At 37.2% G+C, this 26,371-nt stretch overlaps 1 protein-coding gene across 5 annotated transcripts in view; it reads left to right on the top strand.

Moving 5' to 3' along the window:
- Positions 1-26,371, top strand: part of LOC308700123 (SEC14-like protein 1) — a 395,381-nt gene that overhangs the window by 329,727 nt on the left and 39,283 nt on the right. For all 5 annotated transcript variants that reach the window (XM_081381509.1, XM_081381510.1, XM_081381513.1 and 2 more), the window contains exons 13-15: positions 4,845-4,979; positions 6,103-6,354; positions 6,678-6,856. In XM_081381509.1, the coding sequence (XP_081237635.1) occupies positions 4,845-4,979; positions 6,103-6,354; positions 6,678-6,856 (566 nt within the window). The remainder of the gene's footprint in view (positions 1-4,844; positions 4,980-6,102; positions 6,355-6,677; positions 6,857-26,371) is intronic.

Below are 26,371 nucleotides of genomic sequence, written 5' to 3'. Positions count from 1 at the left end.
GATGTGCTTTCACTTTGATCACCGCTAATTTCTTTGGAAGTTTCATGGAAAACATAAGATCTTTCACTAATTCTGCATGCTTAATGGGGGATCCAGCAAAAGTTAGAAACTGTCTGGTTTGCCAAATGACACCAAAATCATGAATGACCCCAAAAGCATACCTGGAATCTGTGTAGATATTTGCAACCGATCCTGAAGCTAGCGTGCATGCTCTAGTTAAAGCTACCAGTTCTGCAGCCTGAGCTGAAAAATGATCTGGAAGACGACCTGAAGCTACCACCTCAGTGGTGGACATTACTGCATAACCTGCTCGTCTGTTCCCTTCAATTACTTGAGCTGAACCGTCAACAAACAACTCAAATTCTGCATTCTCTATGGGAGTTTCTGCTATTTCACTTGTCGTTGCGTATGTAAGCGTAACACAATCATCTTTCGCCTTCATCCTCTAACACAACTTCAGTCATTGCAGACATCATACATGAAGAGGGGTTCGTGACTGGCGCACGCTGTAAAACAATATTCAGGGCTGTGAGAGTTGCTAACCAATTTCCCCAACGAGAGGAAGTGACAGAAGTGACTTTTGCTTGATTCATTAGTGCGGATACTGCATGAGGACATTTTACGTTTACAGTTTGACCTTACACCATTACTGATGAAGCCTGAAGAGCTAGATGAACTGCCTGTACTGCTCTGAGGCATGGGCCAATACCTTGAGCGACTATGTCAAGTTTACCAGAATAGTAATGAATTGGACGTAAACTGCCCCCATGATCTTGCATTAGACATGCAGTCATGAAGCCTATGTGTTCATGGACATAAAGCGCAAAGGGTCTATCAGATTGGGCAAATCCTAATGCTGGTGCTTGACATAGTGCTCTCTTCAAATCATTGAATGCTTTGAGGTGAAGTTCTTCCATACAAACAATATCTGAATCTTTACCATGGCCTTTCAACAAGTCATAGATAGGCTGAGCAATCGAGGCATATTCTTCAATCCACGGTCTACAGTACCCTGCTGTTCCTAAAAAGGAGCGTAGTGTTTTAATGGTAGTAGGTGGAGGTATGGCTTTGACTGAAGCCGCTCGATCCTGTGTAATGGATCTATTTCCTGCACCAATTGTTTGACCCAGAAATGTGACTTGTTTTTTAGCAATTTGAGCTTTGTGAAAGCTGCATTTATGTCCTTTTTTATGCAAATAGTCCAACAATGCTGCCAATTCAGTTTGATGTACCTCGTGATCTGTTGAGGCAATCAAAATATCATCGACATATTGGATCATAGTGGACTGTTTTACTGGACATTCTGGGTCACACAAATCACGTCTGACAGCCTGATGGTATATGGTCGGGGAGTTTTGAAAACCCTGAGGCATTTGGGTCCACTGATATTGTTCATGGTCAATTGTGAAAGCTAACCATGGCTGGCTGTCAGAGTGCAATGGTACAGAAAAGAATCCATTAGACATATCAATTACTGAAAAAATCTTACAATCTAATGGTAAGCCATTACAAATTGTAGATGGATCTGCCACTAGCGGGGTGATTTTATCAATATGTTTATTGGCTACTCTGTAGTCTATTGTAAGTCTCCATGTTGCATTGGACTTTTTGATGGGCCATATGGGTGAATTACATGGGCTATTGGTTTTAACTAGCACTCCTTGCGTCAGCAACTTTTCTACAATAGGTTTGATCCCCTGTATAGCTTCCTTATTGATCGGATATTTTTGGTGACCGGAGGTGGAGTTCCCGTCAATTTGACTGGTTCTACCCCTGTCAATAAACCACAATCATCCTTGTCTTTAGCCCAAATTGGATGATTCTGTAAGAAAGCATACTCTGGAGGGGTTGCATTATTATGGGTAGAAAACTGTGCTGAGGAAATTTTTATGCTAGTAGATTCTGAGGACATGTCTAAAGTTAGATGTATTTGTCTCAGAAGATCCATGCCTAAAATTGCACCTGTATTTAATGGAGAACATAGCAATTTCGTAGTCAGAGTTTTCGGGCCTAATTGTACCTCTATGGGCGGGGTTTCATACAAATCAGAATCTTCACCTACTACGCCAGTTAAGCAAAGTTTGGTTTTCTTGTATGGGAGTTTTAAAACTTTAGCCAATTTTGTAGGAATTACTGTAATTTCTGCACCTGTATCAAGCAAAAAATCAATCTCTTTCTCTTTTATGCTACCTTTCACAAAAATTATTTTGTCATTGTGATGGATTACAGAGGAAAGGTAGCTACTCACAGCCCCAACAATTAGTTTTTTTCCTGGTCTTGTTGTGCTCTTATAAGAGCCTGAACGAGCTGTCCTAAAGTTTCAGTGGACACTTGCGGAACTACATCAGGGTTGTAAGCAGGCTGAGAAGGAGCAGAATTATGCATATCATTTCTTTTTGTATCTTGCAACTTCTTCCTACACTGTTTCTCCCAATGTCCTAATTTTCCACAGTAGTGGCATTTGTCTTCTTTTTTAGACCACCGGTTTTCTTGTTTTGCTGTGCTATATGTAGCTGCTGCTGCTACTCTCACTTTGGCTTTAACATCAGCATCTCTTTCCCATGTGGCCAATCTGTCTAAGTTACTTCTGAGAGTTCTGTTACACCAAGTTAGATCTAGAAATGGCAAAGCTCTTCTGTATTCGGCTACAAGGCCATCTGCCCAGATGCGGACTAAGGGTCCCTTATCATCTCGCACACTTTCAGGGTCATCGACGATTCCACTGTACGTTACAGCTACCTGACAGAACCTCTCAGTATATTCACTAACATTTTCTTCTTTTTTTTTTTTTTTTACACAACTGGTAATTTTTGACCAATCTATTTTGGGTCCTAAGATATTCTTTAGGATCTTCAAAACACCTTCTCTCATATCGCTTCTACTGGCATGTCAGACTCAAAACTGTTGAATTCAGATTCAGTTAGAATTTGTGACATCAGCTGTGTAACTTCTGCCAACGACATGTCGTAGAGACGCATTTTACTGTTCAATGCTCTTCTAATTTCAGAAAAATTTGTGCGTGCTGAGGGTAAACTCTGGGAGCGTCTCTCTATATCTTTAGGCCCTAGCGCTTTGGCAACAGTTTGTATTTGGACAACAGAAGAGTTGGGAGGAACATTTTCAGTTCCCTCAATTCCCTGAGATCTTCTCCTTGCCCCACACACCTTCACTGAATCTACAGGCTTATCAGTTACTGATGGGATGGCTACCTCTGTTTCAAAGAAAGCTTTTAAGTCAGGATAAATGTTATCAGGCTGTCTAACTTCTCCCTCATCATTTTTTTCTGCATCTTTGTTGCAGTGTAATTTCTTAGTCAAAGAAGATATTCTACCACGGAGCTCATTGTTCTGTTTCTCTAGCTCTGAGTTGCGTTTAGACTGTTCTGTAGCTATTGCTAAAACACATTCTCTGTGGCAGCAGATAATGCCCTTCACATTGTTTTTGCGGATACTTGCTCCAAGCACCTTTTTACACTCATCTACTGACCAAGTTTTTTCTGGGTGAATTTCATATTTCTGAGTTAGTTCCTGTCTAACTTTTTCAGTGACTATTAGGTCCATTTGTTCTCCTAACAGTGTTTTGAATTTATTTTCTGACCACAAAGGAGTAGCAAATCCACCTTTTTCAGTTGTAGGAATTAGTCTAGCACTCCTTCTAACCATTTTGTGAGTTGTTTTGTTACCACACAAACACTAAAACTTCTCTGATCAACAGAGGGTACACGTTAACACAGATCAACTATTGTTAACCTTCCTTGCCCAGAGCAAAGGATAACACAAATTACTAGCACTTTACACTAATCTTCCCTGCCTGAAAAACAGAGGATAAATTTCATCTCTAAAAGACAACTTTAGAGGATACAAAACCCTGCAGCTGTCTGTTAACTCTTCTCTGAACGGCGCAGAGGAAAAACAAATTTGTACTGGTTTGCAACGGTTCTTTGAATGGAGTGAAACTCACCAACCCTTGGTTGTAAAGGAAGATTCAGTCTGGAACTCAGTCAGCTTTGTTGAGATCTTTTTGGAGCTTGAAGTTTTCAATCTGGAGGAAGCTGGAAAGATTCAGTCTGGCAATCTTTGTCAGATCTTTTGTTGAGCTTGAAGTTTCAAGATTCAGATCTTTGAGCTTGAAGTTCTATGAGTTTCCTTTTTCTCCATCCGGCTTACGGCACCATCTGTTGTACAGTTTTCTTTCATCCAAGCAGAAACCAGGAGACGTTGGGTTCAAGCAGAAGTTGTGTCTTTATTGAGAACTTCGCGTTGCGTTGCGTTGCTGCAGTTCAGTCCAACAGTCTGACTAACGTAACTTTACATGGTTTCTTTATAGGCATTTCAGTGGGCTGTCCTTAAAGGTGCTGAACTTACACACAGCCTTTAGGGATGACAATAGAGGCAATTACCCCCAACTGAGATAATTGTACCTACCCAAATTGTATAAACAACACATGGTCATGAGAACTAAGACTTTGTTACATTCACACATAGTTCAACTCTTAGAAGGAAGATTAAAGACTTCCCCAAATGGTATAAACAACACATTGTCACGAGAACTCAGACTATGTAACATTCACACACAGTTCAACTCTTAGTTTTCTTATGTGATGTTATGTAAGGGAGTAGGATCAGCAGATCTAAAACATATTTAAAATAGATTCTTAAAATTTGTTATTCTTCAAAAGCAATCGCACCAGAGTTTCTTTTAATCAAACCAAACATGCCAAGTGTTAACACACCCTAAGATCTGTATGCATGCATTCAAACTGAGGTATTATCTGTGTTGACTTACCTTAGTATGGTTTTAGTATCTTATTGAACTAAAGTAGTGACACTGTGAAATATGTGCAGTGTGAAGTGCCAGAGGGTGGCATGGTGCCCAAGTCCCTGTACAGAACTGCAGAGGAACTGGAGAATGATGAAATCAGACTGTGGACGGAGACTATTTACCAGAGTGCCAGCATCTTTAAAGGAGCGCCACATGAGGTGAGGCTCTATTAGAAACTATTTGATTTGGGTTGTGTTTGGTGCATTTGCAAAATATGATCACCTCATCTAAGATTTTGGTAACACTTTATAATAACTGCACGCTATTAATCATTAGTTAAGCATTACTAAACAGTTAATTCATCATTTATAAAGCATTAATAGACATTAATAAGCAGTTTCTAAATACAGCTATAAATGCTTTATTCTTGATTTATAAGCATATCTATAATGTGTTTAATAATTGTATTTTCATACTTTATTAATGATCAACTTATAATTTCTAAATGAAGTATAGCATTATTTATAAACCAGTTACATTATAAAGTGAGGACTAGTTATGCTTTGTAAAGCATTTATAAAGGAGATTTAAAGGCTCATTTATCTTCTAAACAGAAAAGGGAAACAAAACAACACAGAGATACTGAACATATAAATATTTAACAGCCTTTAAATCTCCTTTTTAAATGATTTACAAAGCATAACTAGTCTTCACTTTAGATGAGCTCACAAAAATAGTTAACTAACCACTACTAAATGCTTTATAACTACCTGATTTAACCCTGAATTACAGTAGAAATACATGTTAATAAACCATTTATTAACACACTAAGTAACTATTACTATATGTCTGAATAATAATATGTATTTAAACAGTTTATTAATCATTTACTTACACTTTCTAAGTGATCTTATGAACCACTGACAACTCCTAAATAACCGCTTTAATAATGCAATACTTCATTTAGAAATGATAAATTGATCATTAATAAAGTATGAAAATACAATTATTAAACAAATTATAGATATGCTTATAAATCAAGAACAAAGCATTTATAACTATTTATAAACTGCTTATTAATTAATTAATAATTTATAAAATCTATTAATGCTTTATAAATGACAAATTAACTGTTTACTAATGCTTAACTAATGATTAATAGCGTGCAGTTATTGTAGTATTGCAGTTATTAAGTGTTACCAAGATTTTTTACAAAACTGGATTTCAGTCTGAGAAAACTCAACATTGGTCACATTTTGAATGAGTGCCACCTACTGAACAGTATTAAAGCTACACATTTAATTAAAGAGCACAATTTCCTTTTTATATCTCTTCCTTAAGATATTGATTGAGATCATCGATGCCTCCTCAGTCATCACTTGGGACTTTGATGTATGTAAAGGTGATGTGATCTTCAATATCTACCACTCTAAACGAGCTCCACAGCCGCCAAGGAAAGATCCGCTGGCTACCCATGGCATTACCTCTCCTGCAGGCAACAATATGCAGCTTATCGATAAATCCTGGCTGCTGGGACAGGACTACAGCATGGTGGAGTCACCACTTACCTGCAAAGAGGGAGAAAGTGTGCAGGTATTTCACATACAATCAGCATCCAGTTTGATGCTGATTCCATCAGTTTCCATGGTAAAGAAGTTTATAGTGGTCATACCATACTTTGTGTCTGTACCTTTAAGACTCTATGTAAATTCTATGTCAAGCATAATTACATTTCTCATAATATATTCTCAAAAAATTATATGACCTTTAAAAATGTTAAATAATTTAATACAATTTCATTGTTAAAAGTTCTGTCTAAGGTGGTGGATGATTTTTATTAAAGACAGTTGTCTTGTCATCTTGTTTTTTCTTCCCTTGTTTCAATCTTTCTGCCAAAATGTGTACACACCCTTTAGGGTTCACATGTGACTCGATGGCCAGGTTTCTATATTTTGCAATGGAAGTTCCACTCTATGCCAGCATGTGCCGCCACAAACCTATCTAGGGTGGACGATGTTCTGGCTACTCTGCAGGTGTCCTCTCACAAGTGTAAAGTCATGTACTACACTGAGGTTCTAGGCTCAGAAGATTTCAGGTAAACTTTCTGAAGAGCTTTGAATTGTGTGATATCTGTTGTAATTAGGGATGCACCTATATGAAAATGTTGGCAGATACGATAATTATTTATATTTGGAAAGGCCGATAACCAATATGTTGGCCGATAAATTTGAATCCAAATTTGTATATAATTGTTTAGAGCTTGGTTATAAAAAAAACCTTGTCCCAAGCACTTGAACATACAGTAAATCAGACATATACAGTACAGTAGCCTAGTTTGAGCCATTGTCAGTTTTAAAATTAACTGTACACTCCTATGGCGTATAAACTTTCTTTATCAAAAAAAAACAAAAAAAAACTTACAAATAAATAAAATAATACCTAAATAATGCCTACAAGTCATTGGACATCATTACTTGCGTATAAAGAATCAAAATGCATGTACAGATGGTAACCAACCAGAATGCCTATTACCGCCGCGGCAAAACTTCCGCGGCAAAAATAAATAATAATTGTCGCATTTCAAAGTCATTCGCGAAATGACCGCCAGGTGGCGCAAAGGGATATTGTGCAGAACAGCAGCCAATGCTGCATTTTTTTCAATTGCCGTAAGTGGGGTTAATGTCAATTAACAGTAAGGATGAAATACTACAACTACAGATGGTGCCCAACCAGAATGCGACTTTTACCGCCGCCGTTCCCGCGGCGGCAAAATTGGGATGTGTATTTGCTGCCTTTTACCGCTGAGTGGCGCTGTAATCACAGACTTTGAAAAGTGTCAGTTTATTCTCTTTAATGCCGTAATCTGCCGCGGCAGTAATCTGAGCTGAGGTCACAGATAAATTTAAGATAAATATTGTGGTTAAACGAATTCAAATTCATTTAATTTAAACAAAGTAGACACACGTTAACATTGTGTGCCCAGTTTTTCTATAATTTAGAAAGGCTATGTCAATAGGTTACTTGTCATTTACTTCGTGTTATTTTAATGTGTTTGTAGATTTATTAACTGAAACATAACAGTGAAATAAATTAAAATAATTTACCGTAAAATTAAAACATTTTCAGGATTTTCTTGCAGTTACTAACCGATGTTAGTCGGTTTAAGCATTATTTCTTATATTCAGAATTAGGCTTACATGTTGTTATGATTATCAGTTGAATTCTTTAATAAATAATCAACCACAATGCCTATTACTACTGCCGCAGCAAAAATAAACCAGTCGAATTTCAAAGTCGTTCGCGAAATTACTATAGGCTATACCGGGCAAGTGACAGGGCAAAACAGCAGCAACTGCGGCATTTTAAAAGGTAAGCTTCCTATCTGTTTATAAAAAAAAATTTAAAAAAAAATCCATTATTTGAACAAAAATGAGACTGATTGAATATGTTAAAATATAAACAAACAAAGCAGAGGATAAAACAAACTTTTAGGGAAAAAATATAGGCCTATTATGCTCAGAATTGGTTAACATTAACGAAAGCAAAATATGTAAAAATACATTTCAAACAAAATAAAACAAAACAAATTCGTGGCCGAGTGGTAGGCTATAACTTACGTTTCAAATCCCGAACAAACATGGGCTACTTTTTTATTATTAATTTGATTTGATAGTTCTAAAATATTGCTACACCATATTGTTTTTTTTCTCCTATAGCCTATAGGCTATTAAATATTTTATATTTTTAAAATAAAATTACCATTCATTTCCATTTTACATTAGGGACAATCTTTTTCCAACAGAATGGCTGAATTAACATCTGCATAATAATAATAATAATAATAATAAATAAACAGCACAAGGTCTTGTAAAAACACTTTTTTTATTTTTTGACATAATTATTTTTATTTTTTTTTACTTTTAAAACAGAGACAATAGTAGACCGAGGCTATTCAGACGATATCTGTGGTCAATGCATTAACAATAGACTCTCTGAGCTTCAAACGATCTGAGATCGAATCTCAGTATAGCCGACAGTGTTTGTTTTTCCGTTCTTGATGCTTAAATATGCATCTGTTTATTAAAGTCAATCATCTTGTTTAATTATCAATTGTACATTAACATAAATTTGCTACATTCCAGTTGAGCCGCTGCACGCTATGACATATCTGATGAAGGAAGACTGTTAGCCGATTGCACCAGAAAATGAAGATGATGAAGCTCGTCTTTAATCTGCTAAATTATGTTTTTTTGTGTGTGTGAATCATTCACGAGATTGAGATGACTGACAGTTATACCCGGCCATAGCAACGGTAGACATTTTCCAAAACAGATCGAACAAATCAGAAAAATACTTTCAATACAGTATTGCTTTCAATTAAAAAATAAACAATGACAGGGTTTTTCCTGGCTCAAAATGAGGCGGAGGTGGTAAAATCCTAATAATGTATTTTAATAATAAGGTATTTTTTGTTGGGCATCATATAGCCTAATGTGTTTCCCACATTTATTTTTGTGGGTGTAGCTCGGCACCTCTAGGGGGGTCCGGGGGCATGCCCCCCCGGAAGAAAATTTTGTACATTTTAAAGATAAATTCATTAATCTGGTGCACTTTGAGTCACCCGAATCCACTGTTAAAAATAAATAATCCACCCGCAAACCGCCCATATTCTTTGATTTAGATATCTGCATCTGATCACCACATTACAATTATTCAAATTCTCAGTGTTAAGCATGATGGTAACATATCACACTGAAGTAGGCTGATTTAAAATGAACTTTTATTTAAAATAAAAGTTCTTCCTTTGCCAAAATTACATTTCCTGTTTTTACATTTTTTTGTACCTTATATAAAGGGCATTTCCCCCCTAATTTTATTACATGCATGTTCCATTTTTCATTTCAAATTCTTAAATTTGATCAATATATTCAATTAAAATAATAAGACACAGGCTGTTACCAATCAAATTAAATAATTTACATTAAATATTATAACTGTATTAAATGAGATTAATTTAAATATTTTTGAATATACAAATAAGGAATATTGAAAAGAATGATACTTTATGAAACTAAACCGCCAGTAGGAGGCAGCAGGCGACCGTCTTAATGAGCGAGTCATTGAGTCATTCATTCAAACGATTCGTTCAAACGGCTGATTTATTCAGAGTGATGCAGTTTATGAATGGATCATTGAATTTTTGACTCAACCGATTCGTTCGAAACGCTGAATCATTCAGTAATGCTTCAAGTGTTCGTTGCTGTGAGATGCGCGATGGTGCGTGATCTTTGTTTGGAACTATTTTCGCTGCAGAAACAGAACAAAAACGCAGTCATTGCGTCTAAAATGTAAGTGACTTAATTTTAACTGTTTAAAGAACTGTTATGAAATCAGTCTCGGTTTCAGTCTTGATGGCATTCAGGAAAACAGCACTCTTGTCGTGTGTAGCCTAGGCTATTGTTTCTTAACAACATTCTTAACAACATTGTTGCAACATTGTACCGTCAGTACATTAGGTAGGCCTATTATTATCAACTATAGGCTATCAATCGCCACTTACATTAAATTAAATTAAACAGAATCATCCTCACATTTTCGGTGATTCCCTAGATATTTTTTATTTTTAAATAAAAAATTGTTTTAATCAGGGTATTTGTTCGGTTGGACAAGTAGTACAATTCTCTCTCACTTTTCCCTTAAAAAAAAAGAAAAAAAAAACACGTGTCCCAGACAAGCGTTATTGTCAAGCCTTGATATTTTCCTTGATGGGTTTTCCCTGAAGAGAATTAACGTTACGTTGTTGAAAACGAAAGTAAAAGTGACGCACGTTCATTTCGTTTTACCGTGATGAGAGTTCCGTGTCTTTATTAAACTCAAAACATTATAATTTATCGGTCATCCACCCTCGATTAATTGGAATGGAATGTTTGTATTACTTGGCCCGCCCGACCTGCGGATTATCCGCGATCCGCGCAGCACTATACGGGTTGAGAATGGACACAAGCCGGTAACCGCAACAGAACCATCACGGTGGAAAAACTGTATCTGACCATGTGACTGTCCGAATTTTGTCGAGAGCCGGAGGCGGCACGAAATTTTACGGAGGCGGCCGCCTCATAATTCTCTATGCAGGAAAAACCCTGAATGAAAATGTAAAAGAAAAAGAAAATTAATTAAGTTTGAAAACCCATCGCACATTGCAAGGTATGAATAAAGTGTCGGGACAGTTTATTTATTTAAACAGGGTTGCATCGATTCGATAGAGTTTATTCCCTTTGCGATGCAAAATAAGAAACATTTTAAATTAATTGTCAAAGAAATTGCAGCTAAATTAAAAAATGAAAACGGTACAAAACGAAAAAAAAGTTCAAAGCAACATAAATTAAGAACAGGCGTTTTTCTTTGCCTCTCTCGCGCTGGATATTTTTTTAGTAAGTTTGGTCTCCCTCACTGCGCGCGGCGGGTCTTTCTCGAAATTAAGCATTTCAGCGTAAAAAAACACCATACAGCTGATAATACTGTATATGTCGCTGTGTGTCATCCACACAAATCACGAAAGAAAAAACTGTAACAAATAGCTTTTGTTCCTTCAAAGATACAACACGCCTTGCTGAATTCACCTACAATAAAACGAGGTGGGTCGCGAATTAAATAGCTCTGTATCTGCTAAATTGAAATTGTGTGTGGAAAACCTTTAAATACAATCAATAAAACTACAATATATAATTTAATAAGATATAGGGCCTACTGTACATAGGCTATGGACTTTTGGAGATTTTGAGATTAAACCTTAAAATAACTTTGCCTTTGCCTGCTCATCAGGCTGGCTCCGACACTCTCCATATGAAAGACGGAACATTAACACCTCTGTCCTGCACCCCCACGATAAAGCAACTATTGCCTTCTCCAAACCCCCCACAGGCTAGCTGAGTTTGCAAAACAAAACAAAGAGTTTGCCACTCGTTGTGGTGTGCCAAAACACTTCATTATAAACTTCAATATTTCATTCAAAACAATCTCAAAACGCTTTGTGACATTTTGAAAAGCCGTGGATGCATTACTGCCACTGGAACCATGAACGCAAATACTGGTTCTGATTTTATTGTTTGTCGTTTAAACGTCATATATATATATATATATATATATATATATATATATATATATATATATATATATATACAGAACTGCTTTTGAAATTACGATTGGAATTATTATAGGCTACAGAAGTAAAGTCATTGTATAATATTTGTTCCTTAGTGTAAAATGGAAATGCATGGTGATTTTATTTTGTAAATAGGCTATAAGCAAAAAACTATGTTTTAGAACTAGACAAATCTCTCTGCATCAACAATAGACTATAAAATGCATTAATAGGCTAATATAAAAATATCAATAGTCTAAGTTAGTTCGGGATTCGATCCCGTGTCATCTAAATGATCATAACGTAAGTTCAACCACTCGGCCACGATTCACTCGTTGCGACATGGCCTAATGTTCCAGTGTGTGTTCGCTCACACGAGCGAGAAGCGCTCTTCATTCAAATGAACGCGCCGCCGCGTTTGTCGAACACTAATTCAACATGCCAGAATAAAACCTGGCTTTGGAACAATGCATAGCGCCACTCGTCGTGGTCTGTGCCAAAAAAATTATAATAATTTAGTTTCATTTATTTCAGTGTTAGTGTTTGAGTTAAAAAAAATCCTCTACAAATTATATTAACACAAAGTCGGCTGTAAGAGTCCTTTATAGGCTAAGTAAAAAGCAAAGGGCTTACAGTCTTAACATTTAGGCTACTTTGCTTAAATTCGATACATTTATTTTCAGTAGGGCCTAATAAATTTGTAGGGATGTAATTTCAGTATGCTTTACCAACACTATGTATTCAATTAAAGTTCCAAGAGGTCTGGTATATATTTCCTTCCCAGCTGACACTAATATGCAAGTGCACAGCAAAAATCACAACTTGTGCTTGCTGCGAACGCAACTTATTTAAGGTGTCTCAACTGTACACAGTCTACCCTACAGTGTGAATTCGTTACAAGGTTTCATCTAATTATTTTTTTTCCATCTCTGTTGAATATGAAAAGTGAACAGCACGAGTAAGATAGGATGCATTAGGCTATATCGAGAGATGGATATGGAGTGGGTCAGACATGATTTTGACCACTTCATTAAGTTTTGTTCAGTAGAAAACCTTTCTTTAAAGTGAATTTCGTTTTCTATAAATTGTATCTTAATTTTAACCAATTTTTCATCAACCAATTGCCTGTATTTAATAAGTAAGAGAAGCAAATATAACAGACACTAATCATGGAGGCGCCCGCGCGGTCACTTGCGTTGCACGTCAGCTGGAGCGCATCTCATCCTAACTTAACGAAACTCAGCGTATGCCTCACACAGACATGATAAATACATCAAATACACAAAGCTTGAAATGCCTTCAAACGAAATAATTCAAAACGAAAAGAAAAGGCTACTCTCTGATAATCAGATTATGTCTTTATGTGCATTTATCTCTAGGTGCGTTCACTACAAATATGGCGATCGTCAAGAAAACACTAGTTTATTGATAAAAATCAATGCACGCATCACCGGATTTACAAATACACATCTTGCTTGTTGCACGCACACATATTATGTCGACAAAACGATATTATGATATAACGAAATATTATGTTGAAATAACATTATTATTAATAATACATCTTTTAGAATATTTGATTAAATGCTGATTGTTGCGCTTGTTCAATTTAATAAAATTAAAACTTTAATTGTGATAATTCAAATAATTGAAAATTAAATATTTAGTGGCCAAGTTTTGCTAATTTATTATATAGGCTATTATATGCCTATTGCCTATATTAAGTAGGTCATATTAAGACAAGGCATATATTAAGTTATTTTAGCTGTTATGAGAAAAAATAAATCTAACGAAATCTAAAATCTAAATCTAATAAATCAAAAAAAAAAATTCTAACGCCAATTCAACATGCCAGAATAAAACCTGATTTTTGAACAATGCGTAACGCCACTCGGCCTGGTGTGCCAAAACACTACATTTTAAACTTCAATGTTTAATTCAAAACAATCTCAAAACGCGTTGTGTCATTTTTTTAAAGCAGTAGCCAAGCCAATATAGATTAAGGGCATTGAAACCAGGATCTTAACTAAAACGCGTTCCGCGTAATCTCTCAAAATTTATGCCACACTACTCCATGTATTTTTTTTTTAAGGACTGCTTTTGAAATCACTATAAATTACTATGCAATTGTATCGCTCACGCGAGCTCTTCATTTATCTAATTCCTCAATAGAATAGTAAAAATATTCAGCGTCATTGCTCCTAATATCGTCTCTATTTTTAACTTTTGATTCTATTTTTTCAGTTCTAAAATTGATTCTATCTTTAGTTCTATTCTGTTGTAGCCTTATAGGCCTATTTATATATATGAAAAATATGCCTATTTGGCTTAGGGTTTTATATTTAACCCACTTACATTTTAAAATACGGCAATTGCTGCTGATTTGCACAATGTCCCTTTGCGCCACCTGGCGGTCATTTCGGGAACGACTTTGAAATGCGGCTGGCTTATTTTCGGCTGGCGCGGCGGTAATAGGCATTCTGGTTGGGCACCATCTGTATGGTAAACAGAATAGTACATTTTATAAGGCCAGAAAAATAGAATAACAAGTTAACAATAGGGATGGGACGATTACCGGTTTCACTATAAACACGATAAAATGTACTGACGGTTAGTAATATCGTTTAAAATTTAATTATCATTAAAACCGTGTTTGATTATCGCAATTTTAGATCCTGTTATGCCAGCAACAGTCTGACGCAGGCGCAGCGCGCAATGTTATTTCTTTTATTTAAGAAGGAATTGCGGAAGGCAGTGACCATGCTCGGGAGGTTTTTCAGCCTTTTAAAAGAACCAATTCTGAGGTGTGGTCATATTTTGGCTTTAACAAAAGTCCTGAGGGAAACTTAATCGAGAATGGTCACCCTGTCAGCAGAACATGCACAAGAAAAAGTAGCTGCAATAATAGGGGGAAACTTCAGATCTGCCGAGTCGTCTTGTGTGACCATCACCGACTGTTGTATAGCGAACGCAACGCAAGTTAACTTTGACCTCAATACCAAAACTACGTCTGGGAAATAATTGGGCATAAAATGTTGTTTTAAGTTGAACTATTTTATATCAATCACTTGAAATAAACGTGAAGCTTCCGCAAAGAAAGGTTCGCAGCAAGTGGCTTAGCCAAAGACGAACGAACAAGTTCAAACAAGACTATTCAGAGTGACATTTAAGGTATAATAATTTATATTATACATTTATTACACTGATTTTTTTTACCACATAATTACGGTGACATTGAATTGAGATTAATGTTTTAAATCTTACCTGTTTTTAAATCCATTATGTACAGCGTACAAAACAATCGTTCAGACAAGATAATCACAACAATATTGTCAAACTCTGTAAACAATAAATCAGCTCTGATTTAATTTTCAATACAATTAAAAATGGAGACGCAAGACGGCAAGTTGTATTTGAATGAAACGAGAGAGCGCGTCCATTGTGATACATGGTGTACGTTAACGTCTGTCAGAGAGTTTGAAGTCTGCCCAGATGAAGAATACAAGAACTGGTAGTTCCACGAGACTTTTATGGATGTTTTCTCTCAGTTAAGCACACTCTTCACATACATGTCGAAGAGCGAATGTTAAAAGGGAAAAGAAAACACTCTAAAACACGCTACAAATCAAAGTGGAAGTAATCACATTATAATAAAACAACGGTCAGCAGTAGAGCAGTCATCTTCCTCTTTGCGTGATCAATCTCACTCTCACTGTGCGTGCGCGCTCACATAAAAACAGCATGCATACAATAACGTATTCCATAGAAGAAGTTATCTTAAAGGCACATCCACATTCGTGTCATGAACACTACTTAACACTAGGTGGCCGTTACAATGGATGTGCGCGGTGTTATAATGTGTTGCTATTGACGACCGTCATTATAAGGAAGGAAATGCTTTAAAAAGTGCATAGAGCTGTTTGTTTTATTTGTTGTTTGTTGATTTTCATATATAAAACTTGTTGAAATGTCTTCAGTGTGAGCATCAGCTGTTTTTGAACACTTTCATCTCGTTTTAACAAAACCGTGATAATATTGATAATCGTGATAATTTTGGTCACTATAATCGTGATATTAGTTTTTCATACCGTCCCATCCCTAGTTAACAATATAACCTGTATTTCATATTATAGGCCTAGACATCAGTGGGCGACAAGCCTATTCCCCGGGGAGCAGTACGATAAAAAAACACACACACAAAAAAAAACACAAAAACAAATTTAATACCAAAAATAACAAACAAAAGTAAATTATGTGCAATGAAGCTGATTATTTGTACTATTCTATTGAGGAATGAGACGAATGAAGAGCGCTTCTCGCTCGTGTGAGCGAACACACATTGGAACGTTTGGGTATATCACAACGAGTAAAGTCATGGCCGAGTGGTAGAACTTACGTTTCGATCATTTAGATGACACGGGTTCAAATCCCGAACCAACTTGGACTACTGAAATTTTTATATTAGCCTATTAATGCATTTTATAGCCTATTATTGATGCAGAGAGATTTGTCTAGTTCTAAAACTGTTACACCATAGTTTTTTGCTTATATTAATAAAATAAAATTACCATGCATTTCCATTTTACACTAAGGAACAAATATTATACAGTGACTTTACTTCTGTAGCCTATAATAATTCCAGTCATAATTTCAAAAGCAGTTCTGTAAAAAAAAAATATATATATATATATCAATGCTAATTCAATAGACCATATAAAATATATAAAATAAAGATATGCAACAGGCACGTTTAAACGACAAACAATAAAATCAGAACCAGTATTCTGTTACGTTCATGGTTCCAGTGGCAGTAATGCATGCTCGGCTTTTCAAAATGTCACAAAGCGGTTTGAGATTGTTTTGAATGAAATATTGAAGTTTATAATTAAGTGTTTTGGCACACCACGATGAGTGGCGCTATGCATTGTTCTAAAGTCGGGTCTCATCCTGGCATGTTGAATTAGTGTTCGACAAACGCGGCGGCGCGTTCATTTGGATTTATTTTTCTCTTAAAAGCTAAAATAACCTAATAGGCTACTCTGTAATTTTTCGGTCATACGGATAAGAGTAGAGTAGCCTACATCTTTCAAAACTGTAAACTTTTATTCATATTAGGCTAACGACAAAAGTTTGTCTGTCGTCTCTGTCTCCGGGAACTGCGTGTCACAAAAATGAACCGAAAGCCACTTGCCTCAGCTCAGTCACGATACGAAATCGGCTATGTCTAAAGCCTGATTATGGTATCCATATGAAACCGAGAGGTACAGAGGATCTACTCAAACATGTTTAGCTATCATGTGAGCGCTTCCCAATGAGGAAAGGACAAGGAAAGGGTGAAAATCTCGCTCTAATTAAATGTAGGCTAAATCGCCCTGAATTAAATTGTAAAAACAGATCAAATAAATGTATTTATCAATGTTGCGATATTGTTTCATTTAAGTTCATAATTATTCTATAAATGTTATTTAGTTTAACAGCAGCACGAAGCACTGTGGTTTAGGGATGGCTCGATACCACAATTTTGGCTTCGGTACGATACCAGAATCTAATACCTCGGTATCGATACTAAATCGATACCACAGGTGACCAATAACCAGGCTCAAAAGTTAAATTAATTGAAACAATTTTATTAAAAAAACACTGCTTGAAACTCTGCAGCACCAAATGTACAAACCAAAAGTATCAAAATGTTCACCTTTCAAAATGTGAAAAAAAAAAATCACTTCCTTTCTGTGGGTGTCAAAACAAGGAAAAATTAAATTACATGTACACCATTAGCTGTCATGCATCAACATTTATAGCATTTATACATCTTGGTTTGCTTACTGTTTAATTTGTGTTTGAGTTCAAATTAGTTTAATGCATTCCATAATGTTAACATGCTAAACTAATCTTAGTATATTTAAATAATAATTACTGATTCATATAGATTAATAAATGTTATAATACTGTTAGGTCAGGTTACCTAATGAATGTTTACAAATGTAGCTTAATTGTAAAGTGTTATTCTAACATTAATATTAGTAATATTCATATTACTAGCCTACTATTACTCTCTCTCTCTTTTGCTGATTCCAGGGGTTGCCACAGCGGCAGTAATAGTAATATGCCATTTATTTTACTATCACTAATACTAAAATTGATATTAATAATCTCTTTATTCATTCAAATTCAATTAATATATTATTGTTTGAAAGTGCAAAAATTATGAGACCTAAACTTCATTCATTGGTTCTAGCGTGTCATGCAAGCACATTTGAGCTTTCGTGTTTAACTTACCGTATCTTATTTCATTGATAAGCAGTTGTGTAGGCTATGTGCGCTGATCAGTGTTGTGAATAAAAGTCTAAATTAAATCAGTTGAATGATGGACTCACCTGTCGATCTCTGAACTCCTTGAATAAGTCAGGATGAGCTAGAGACAAATGCTTAGCCAGATTTGAAGTGTTGCCTCCCGTTGCGACACATGATTTCAAACAGCGTTTGCAAAGTGGTGCATTCACGTCTGTAGCTTCACCTTTTTCATTACCTCTATAGGCAAAGTAATGCCATATTTCACTCCTACTGACTTCTTTATTGATTAATTGCGGGCGTGTAGAATTAGCTTGATATGTTCGATCCGTCTTGTTTCTCCGTTGTCACTTTTTGCCGGTTTCAAGTGACCCGCGTCTGTTTAGGTAGCGCACTGCCGCCTAGCGGTGAACTTCGAAACTGCAGCGCATCAAATACCGAATTGAGCAAAATTATGATATTGTACCGTTTGAAATATAATATATACCGGTATTTTTGCAGTACCGGTATACCGCACATCCCTACTGTGGTTCGAGATTTATTTGAATAAAAAAATAAAAAACTTTATTCACAAATCATACCCTGGTTGTAAGGATTCAAAGATCCCTGTGGAATTTAATATTGAGTTGAACATTTTGTTCATGACAACAAATGAACATGCGTTTGAAGATTGTATTTAGTTTTGCTTGGAAAAAGCTGGCCCAAACTGAAGTGGCGTTTTAATTCTTCAATTATTTAAATAGGCCTAATTAAATATTTAGTAATAAACATTTATGACAGAAATATTACTACATAGCCTAAATTATTTAATTCCTTCATTATCAACACTTGAATAGCCTATTGCTAATGTCTAGAATAGCGATTTAAGTGTGAATTGCAAACTCTTTGTTTTGTTTTGCAAACTCAGATAGCCTGTGGGGGGTTTGGAGAAGGCAGTATAGTTGCTTTATCGTGGGGGTGCAGGACAATAGGTGTTAATGTTCCGTCTCTCATATGGAGAGTGTCGGATAGCCAGCCTGATGAGCAGGCAAAGGCAAAATTCTTTTAAGGATAAATCTCAAAATCCCAAAAAGTCCATATGTAGGCCCTATATCTTATTAAATTATAAATATTGTAGTTTGATAGTATTATTGATTGTATTTAAAGGTTTTCCACACACAATTTCAATTTAGCAGATACAGCGCTCTTTAATTCGCGATCAACCTCGTTTTATTGTAAGGTGAATTATAAGCAAGGCATGCTGTATCTTTGAAGCAACAAAGGCTATTTGTTACAGTTTTTTCTTTCGTGATTTGTGTGGATGACACGCAGCGACATATACAGTATTATCAGCTGTATGGTGTGTTTTTACCCTGAAATGTTTAATTTCGAGAAAGACCCGGCGCGCGCAGTGAGGGAGACAAAAGAAACGTACTAAAATAAGATCCAGCGCGAGAGAGAGGCAAAGAAAAATGCCTGTTCTTAATTTGTTAATTTAAAACTATTTTCATTTTGTACCGTTTTAATTTTTTAACTTAGCTGCAATTTCTTTGACAATAGAAATTTAAAATGTTGCAAGAATAAGATTCTGTGTTTCTTATTTTGCATCGCAAAGGGAATAAACTCTATCGATGAAACCCTATTTTAAATAAATAAACTGTCCCGACACTTTATTTATACCTTGAAATGTGCGATGGGTTTTCAAACTTAACCCTCTGGGGTCTGAGCTTTTTTCTGGGCCCTGGAGGTGTTCTGACATGCTCTGACATTTGTGGTTATTTCTGTTACTTGTGACATTTTCATGGCTAAAGTCTAATTACACTGTATTCAGCACAAACTCTGCTACAATAATATATCAGCAGCATGTGTGTAAAAGTTTGTAGTTTTGAGATAATGACATTTATGCGTGGTTTGTGAAAATACAAAAAAAAAAATCTCACTGAAATAAGGTCATGAAACCCATACTGATTATTTCTTCACAAGACTTTTAAGGTCATGAAACCCATACTGATTATTTCTTCACAAGACTTTTGAAAATCGTATGACGTAGCCTAGAATATTTGCTCTAAAACTATGTGAAAATCACCCTGACTGCTCATTCAGATAAGACAATATATTAATTAAAAATTTTTACGACGTGTTTTGTGTGAGAAAGCTTTATGCGGGAGGAAGCTTTATGCTTTTTTCACACCTGAGAAAGACAAAGACCCTCCCCTAACGGCCCTATTAGGAAGTTATCAGGCCCTGTCATTCTGAGCAACCATGCACAAAGAATGAGGAGATTTAAAAAAGAATGGCTTTTAGATTGTTTGGATTTATTTACAACACAACATAATCCAAAGATACACAACAAATGACAAAAAAGCACTTATTGAACACACTGATCCAAAGACAGAGACCTTTGTGCCATTCCTAAAAACATTGTACATACTTTTCATTTCCAAGGTGTTTGATTTTCACTTTACCATGTTCATGTACAGAGACTCATGTGAATGTTGAAGTCAGCAGGACTCAGTGGCATCTGGGCCCTGAAAGAAAAAAAAAGTGAACATACTGATATCAAGAGAAACTATATAGGCTATATATTTTAGATTTTTCTGGTTAAAATTGCTTTTTAAAATTCACAGAATACACACACACAAAATATGATACATTCAAACGCGATCGCGATCCAAAATATGATACATTCAAACGCGATCGCGATCCAAAATATGATACATTCAAACGCGATCGCGCTCAAATTATAAAACATTATGGTTACCATATACATATCTACGTTTGAGCAGATATCCACAAACACAGTAACAGTAAACACGGGTCTAAATATTATAATATTCACCATATATCTAGCAACAGTTCAACTGCAATGTGAAATTTATGCAACAATAACAAACTAATATGTAAGATTTTCTTACCTTACATCTTTCTTGTCTTCAAATCGTGTTCTTCTTCTTCTGAGGTAGCCTAAATCCAATGTAAGCTCACGGTGCGTCTTTCAAACTCGACGAAAAGCAGAGACTTGTGAAGTGTTTTGGTGTTTTGTTTTTGAGGTAATGAGCACGTTCGCGTTCCATGTGGAGATTTGCATGTCAATCTCTTTTGCGCGAGTGGGCGTGGTCGAATTAAAAATAATTAGGAAGCGTTTGAGAAGCTGAACATCTTGTTGGTTTTATACAAATTACTTAAACAGAGAATATTTGTTTTCAGTTTGAATCCGATCATTTAAAAGTACACACTTAAATGTTTATAAAGGTATATGGCTCATAAATGTGTGACAAGTATTCGCTGAGTTTTGTTTCAGTTTATAGACGTGCTCAAGAAAAAAAAGTTCACCACGACGGAGAGGCAGAACGCACACCCTGTTTATTTTCTTTATTTTACAAAAGCACAATGTTTTGATTTGATTGTAAGTGGACACATACAAAAGTAGAAATATCACAGATTCTTTTTTTATATTTCGTTTTTCTGTATGACCATAAATGACGGAGTAGTTTAAGTTTATAGTGCTACAATGTGAAGAAAATCCAGCAAAACGCGCCGGCGCGTTTGCCGACCTTAGAGGGTTAATTCATTTTATTTTTCTTTACATTTTCATTGTTTATTTTTTTAATTGAAAGCAATACTGTATTGAAAGTATTTTTCTGATTTGTTCGATCTGTTTTGAAAAATGTCTTCCGTTGCTATGGCCGGGTATCACTGTCAGTCATCTCAATTTCGTGAATGATTCACAAAAAAAATAAAAATAATTTAGCAGATTAAAGACGAGCTTCATCATCTTCATTTTCTGGTGCGATCGGCTGACAGTCTTCCTTCATCAGATGTGTCGTTTTTGCAGCGGCTCAACTGGAATGTCGCAAATTTATGTTGTAATGTACAATTGATAATTAAACAAGATGCTTGACTTTAATAAACAGATACATATTTAAGCATCAAGAACGGAAAAACATAAACACTGTCGGCTACACTGAGATTCGATCTCATATCTCTTGAAGCCCCGAGAGGCTCATGTTGTTGCAATGACCACAGAGCTATCTTTTGAATACTGTTAAACTAATGTATTATGCTCTTACAAAGCCTCATTGATGTTGCCTAATATTTTTCTATTGCAAAGTTTTATGTTGATTTTTTTTTTTCATTATTCAATTTAATTTAAGTAATTTCAGTATTGTGATTATGAATTCGTTCAATGTTTCATTTGAATTGATTTGCTACCAGCTTTCAATCGCTCTCTATGAGCCGCGGCGCGGCGGCAGATTACGCAATAGAGAGAATAAACCGACACTTTGCAAAGTCTGTGATTGTAGCGCCTCTTAGCGCTAAGAGGCTGCAAATACACACCCGCAATTTACCGCCGCGGGAACGGCGGCGGTAAAAGTATTATTCTGGTTGAGTACCATCTGTACCATGAAAAAAAAAATGGAATAGCCCACAATAATGAAATGATTTAACTAAACCATATTGCTGATGAAAATAATATGAGAAAAATAAAATTGCTAGTTATAATTAATACATAAAAAAAAAAAATCTTTAATTTGAGCCATAACTGGCATGCACTCCCCTCAGATTGTACTTCGTTCCCCAATAGCGTCATTGACGCAGTGTCTCATTCCCTGTTCTCAGGGAACAGAGGTTACAGTCGTAACCTAGACATTCCATTTCGAAAGGGAACTCGCACTGCGCCGATGATGCTATTGGGGAACGAAGTACAATCTGAGGGGAGTGCATGCCAATTATGGCTCATGACAAAACATCAGAACTGGCAGTTTCAACCTGAAACGCCAAGAAAACACTCCCCCTTCACATACATACATTATTCCCTACTGTCACTGCCCAAGCTATAAGCCTTAAAGAGGCCTCCGAACAAAGGAAGGCCTACTAAGGCCGCTCAAAGTCTTGGAACCAACAGCTTCCAAGGAAGGGGTTCCTTTAAGGGAATATGGCCAGGGGGTCCAAAAGGAGTCCCCTCCAGTCACTTTCTGAGGGGGACATGCCACCAGGAAGGCTGACCCGATAAAATCTACTGATCTAGTCTTGCCAACAACCTGTCTGTTTTCCCAAACAGAGTCTCTCACAAAACCAAAAGTGAAACCGGAACATAGAGACAGGCATCCTGGAGAGTAGAACTCAGCATAGCGACCCTTGCAAACGAGGGGAGTTACTCTACTCAATCCTGGATCTACACAGTGCTTTAAAACATTGTGGAGGCTGGGCACTCTAAAGGGACCCTAGATAAGGGGAGCACCTCCAGCTCTAGGGCTGATCTAGGAGGGAGGCCTCTTGAGAGTCCTTCAACCTTCTAACCAGACTTTGGGTAGCTAGGAAAATATATATATTTGATCAGGCTCTGAGCTAGAGTCAGGGAGGCTCAAAGGGAGCCTACAACTTGATCTTATTTATTGCTAAAAACCCACAAGATAGTGGAACCAAATTCAAGGAGCCCTGTGAAGATAGCGATACTTGTTAGCAGAACTAGCCTCAGATATCATAGGTGTACTCATAGAAATACTATGGGCCCGGTTTTTCCTACTTTACATTGCTTTACATTACAGTGTACTCAGCTAGAGCGCTATCGACCCTTTAAACAAGGGAAGTACAATATTACGCTACCTGACCATTGAGGAGGCCTATAGAAAGGCCTACAATTTCAATTATCAAAAACATCAGCCCATGGCATGCTTAGGCTCTAAGGGAGTGTACTCAAACTCATCCCAATGGGAGGGAGTACTAAAAAGAGCACCAGTGGTGCAGGGTGAATAGACTAGAACTGTGGGTAGCCAAAAAAACACTAAGCCCAAGGGAAATGGAGGCCTCAACTATGAGGCCAATGACATTTTCACCTTCTGACAACGCCCAGAATATATCTGCATGGGAGGCTTAGGAATAGCCTGCTACCTATGCTGTTTATTCTACCCTTAACATCCACTAGCATAATCACCTAATGCAGAGGTGGGCCTAGGCTATACGACTCTTGTAGAAAGAGGAGGCCAGTACCAGGAAAAGAGATAAGCTGTAGATTATCTAAATCTAAAGAGCCTACGCTCAGATACTGAGGGGCTCGTGATCAAAAAGCTTCTAGCAGATAGTCTCCAACAAACTCCTCGTACACATGCCTAAGCCAGATTTTAAGGCAGCCTGCGTGGGGATGGCACTTGCATATCCTATGTCTGAATTTCAAGGCTACAGTCTCAACAACCCTCAGAAGTGAGAGGAGACCTGCTTTACAAATACAAGGTGGTCCTCATGAGCTTATACAAAGCGATGACCTCAGGAGACAACCCCAATTGGGAGGAAGCCATCTCACGCTGAACTAAACCTGTTTGAAGCTCACATGTACGGTGGCCTCACTAGAGATTTCTCTATGAGATGAAGCCAGTACATTTCACTGGGTGACCAAGATTGGCACCACCTACTACATTCACCTTATGACTCTATCACAAGAGGAGGCCTATGATAAGGTATGCAAGTCTACCTATAAAAACGGGAACTTCAGGGCCCTAAATTCCTATTTTAATACCTATCAAACATACCCTTTAATACTTTCTAAACAGATAACCGAGGTCTAAAGTTAACCTTATAATAAAGACCAACCAAGATCATCCTGCTGCTCGTAGAGCGGCAGCCTAAATAATATTCTTAAAATGAAGGCCTTCCACCCAAAAGCTAGAAAGGGCGCGCTCACTTCCAAGCCCGACTCCAGACCTTCAGAAGCATTCCATTTAATGGGAAAATAGCATCATCGGTCCAGGCCTCAGGCCTGATGTAAGAAACGCCTGGGGGAAAGTAAATAGGGGGGAAAGGAAGAAGAGAGGAGAGGATGGTTGTTATTCACCCTCAGAGGAAGGGGATCCTACACTGACGCTGGGAGCGCCTGTGCTGGATCACCTCCCTCAGATCCCTCTTTCTTCCTTGAGTCGCGCCTTCTCTGCGACCTACTCCTTGTAGGAGGAGGAGTGTGAGAGGCGACGCTGAACCTCTGGCCCTCTCTCTGATCATCAAACCGGGATGGGCAAGGCCCCCCTGGCTGTCTAGGCGTGGATTCGGACCACAACGGAATGCATGATTTAAATGCAGCTGAGCGCACCTTCGCCTCTCTGAACTTTTCCACCACCATCTCAACGGAGGCGCCGAAAAGTTCAGATGGTGAAACCGGGGAGCTTTTAGTGCAACCGGAGCTTTTAGTGCCGATGCCTGTCCAGCAGTGAGATAGTTTGCGAATGTCTCGTCGATTGGGGGCATCGACACATACCCATGTTCACGCATCCCCTCGACATCAGCGTAGTTTGCTCGCTGCTGACGATGCATGCGTGCAGAATATGGGTTCTTCCATGCCGCATTGATCTCAGTATGCAGATCAGGAAGGAATGGAAGGCTCACGGGAGCTGGGGATTTATGGCCAGAAAGGAACCGCTCATCCAGCCTGCCGCGAACGGCTTCTTCCTTCACGCACTCCCACGGCAGCTGAAGCCTCGCTGAAGTGCGTTCCATAACACCCAACAGCTCATCATACGCTGGGCAGGGAGGCTGTGAGGGATTTAGGTTGTACCTCTTCTTCACCCTCATGAAGCACTTGCTGCTGGATCAGAGGATGTAAGAGATAACACATCCTCGTCCAGCAGCTCACCCTCGCGAGCTTCTTACGGGCGTGAGAGAGAAACACCTCTCTCAAACTCGTCAGTGAGCTCCATCTGGGAATCCCATGATCCGAGTCTCCACAGTGCCTCAGCACGAGTGGGACCCGAACCACTGGGCCCAGATGCCTGTCCCTCTTCCCTGTTTTCAGACACCAGTTCATGTGGAGGGTGTTCCCCAATAGCGTCATCAACGCAGTGCAAGTTCCCTTTCGAAAGGGAGCCATAGTTAATTTGTGGTTACCAAGGTTTTTTGGTTTTATTTGTAGTAAAACCATGGTTCATTTTTGTATTGGAATTAATTAAATTAATTAAATCAACTCAATTAAACGAATTAATCAGATATTTATTCAACATAAACATAATATTACAACTTATATCTGCACAAAATGACACAAATGCACAAGTGAACTTGAACCAAGTTACATGCTAGTCAGAAAGTGTAACTCCTGTTGTGAATGTGCTCTTCCTGTAACAACGTGCTGAAACACAACTACTAAACTAAAAGATTTTATCAGTTATGTGCGTTGAAATCATAGAAGAGTATGTTACCATCAGTTAGTTTTAATTT

The sequence above is a fragment of the Scardinius erythrophthalmus genome (genome assembly GCF_964197995.2).
Source record: "Scardinius erythrophthalmus genome assembly, chromosome: 12".
NCBI classification, from domain to species: domain Eukaryota; kingdom Metazoa; phylum Chordata; class Actinopteri; order Cypriniformes; family Leuciscidae; genus Scardinius; species Scardinius erythrophthalmus.
Note: the sequence above shows the minus strand (reverse complement) of the source record. Positions and strands in the feature narration are given on the sequence as shown.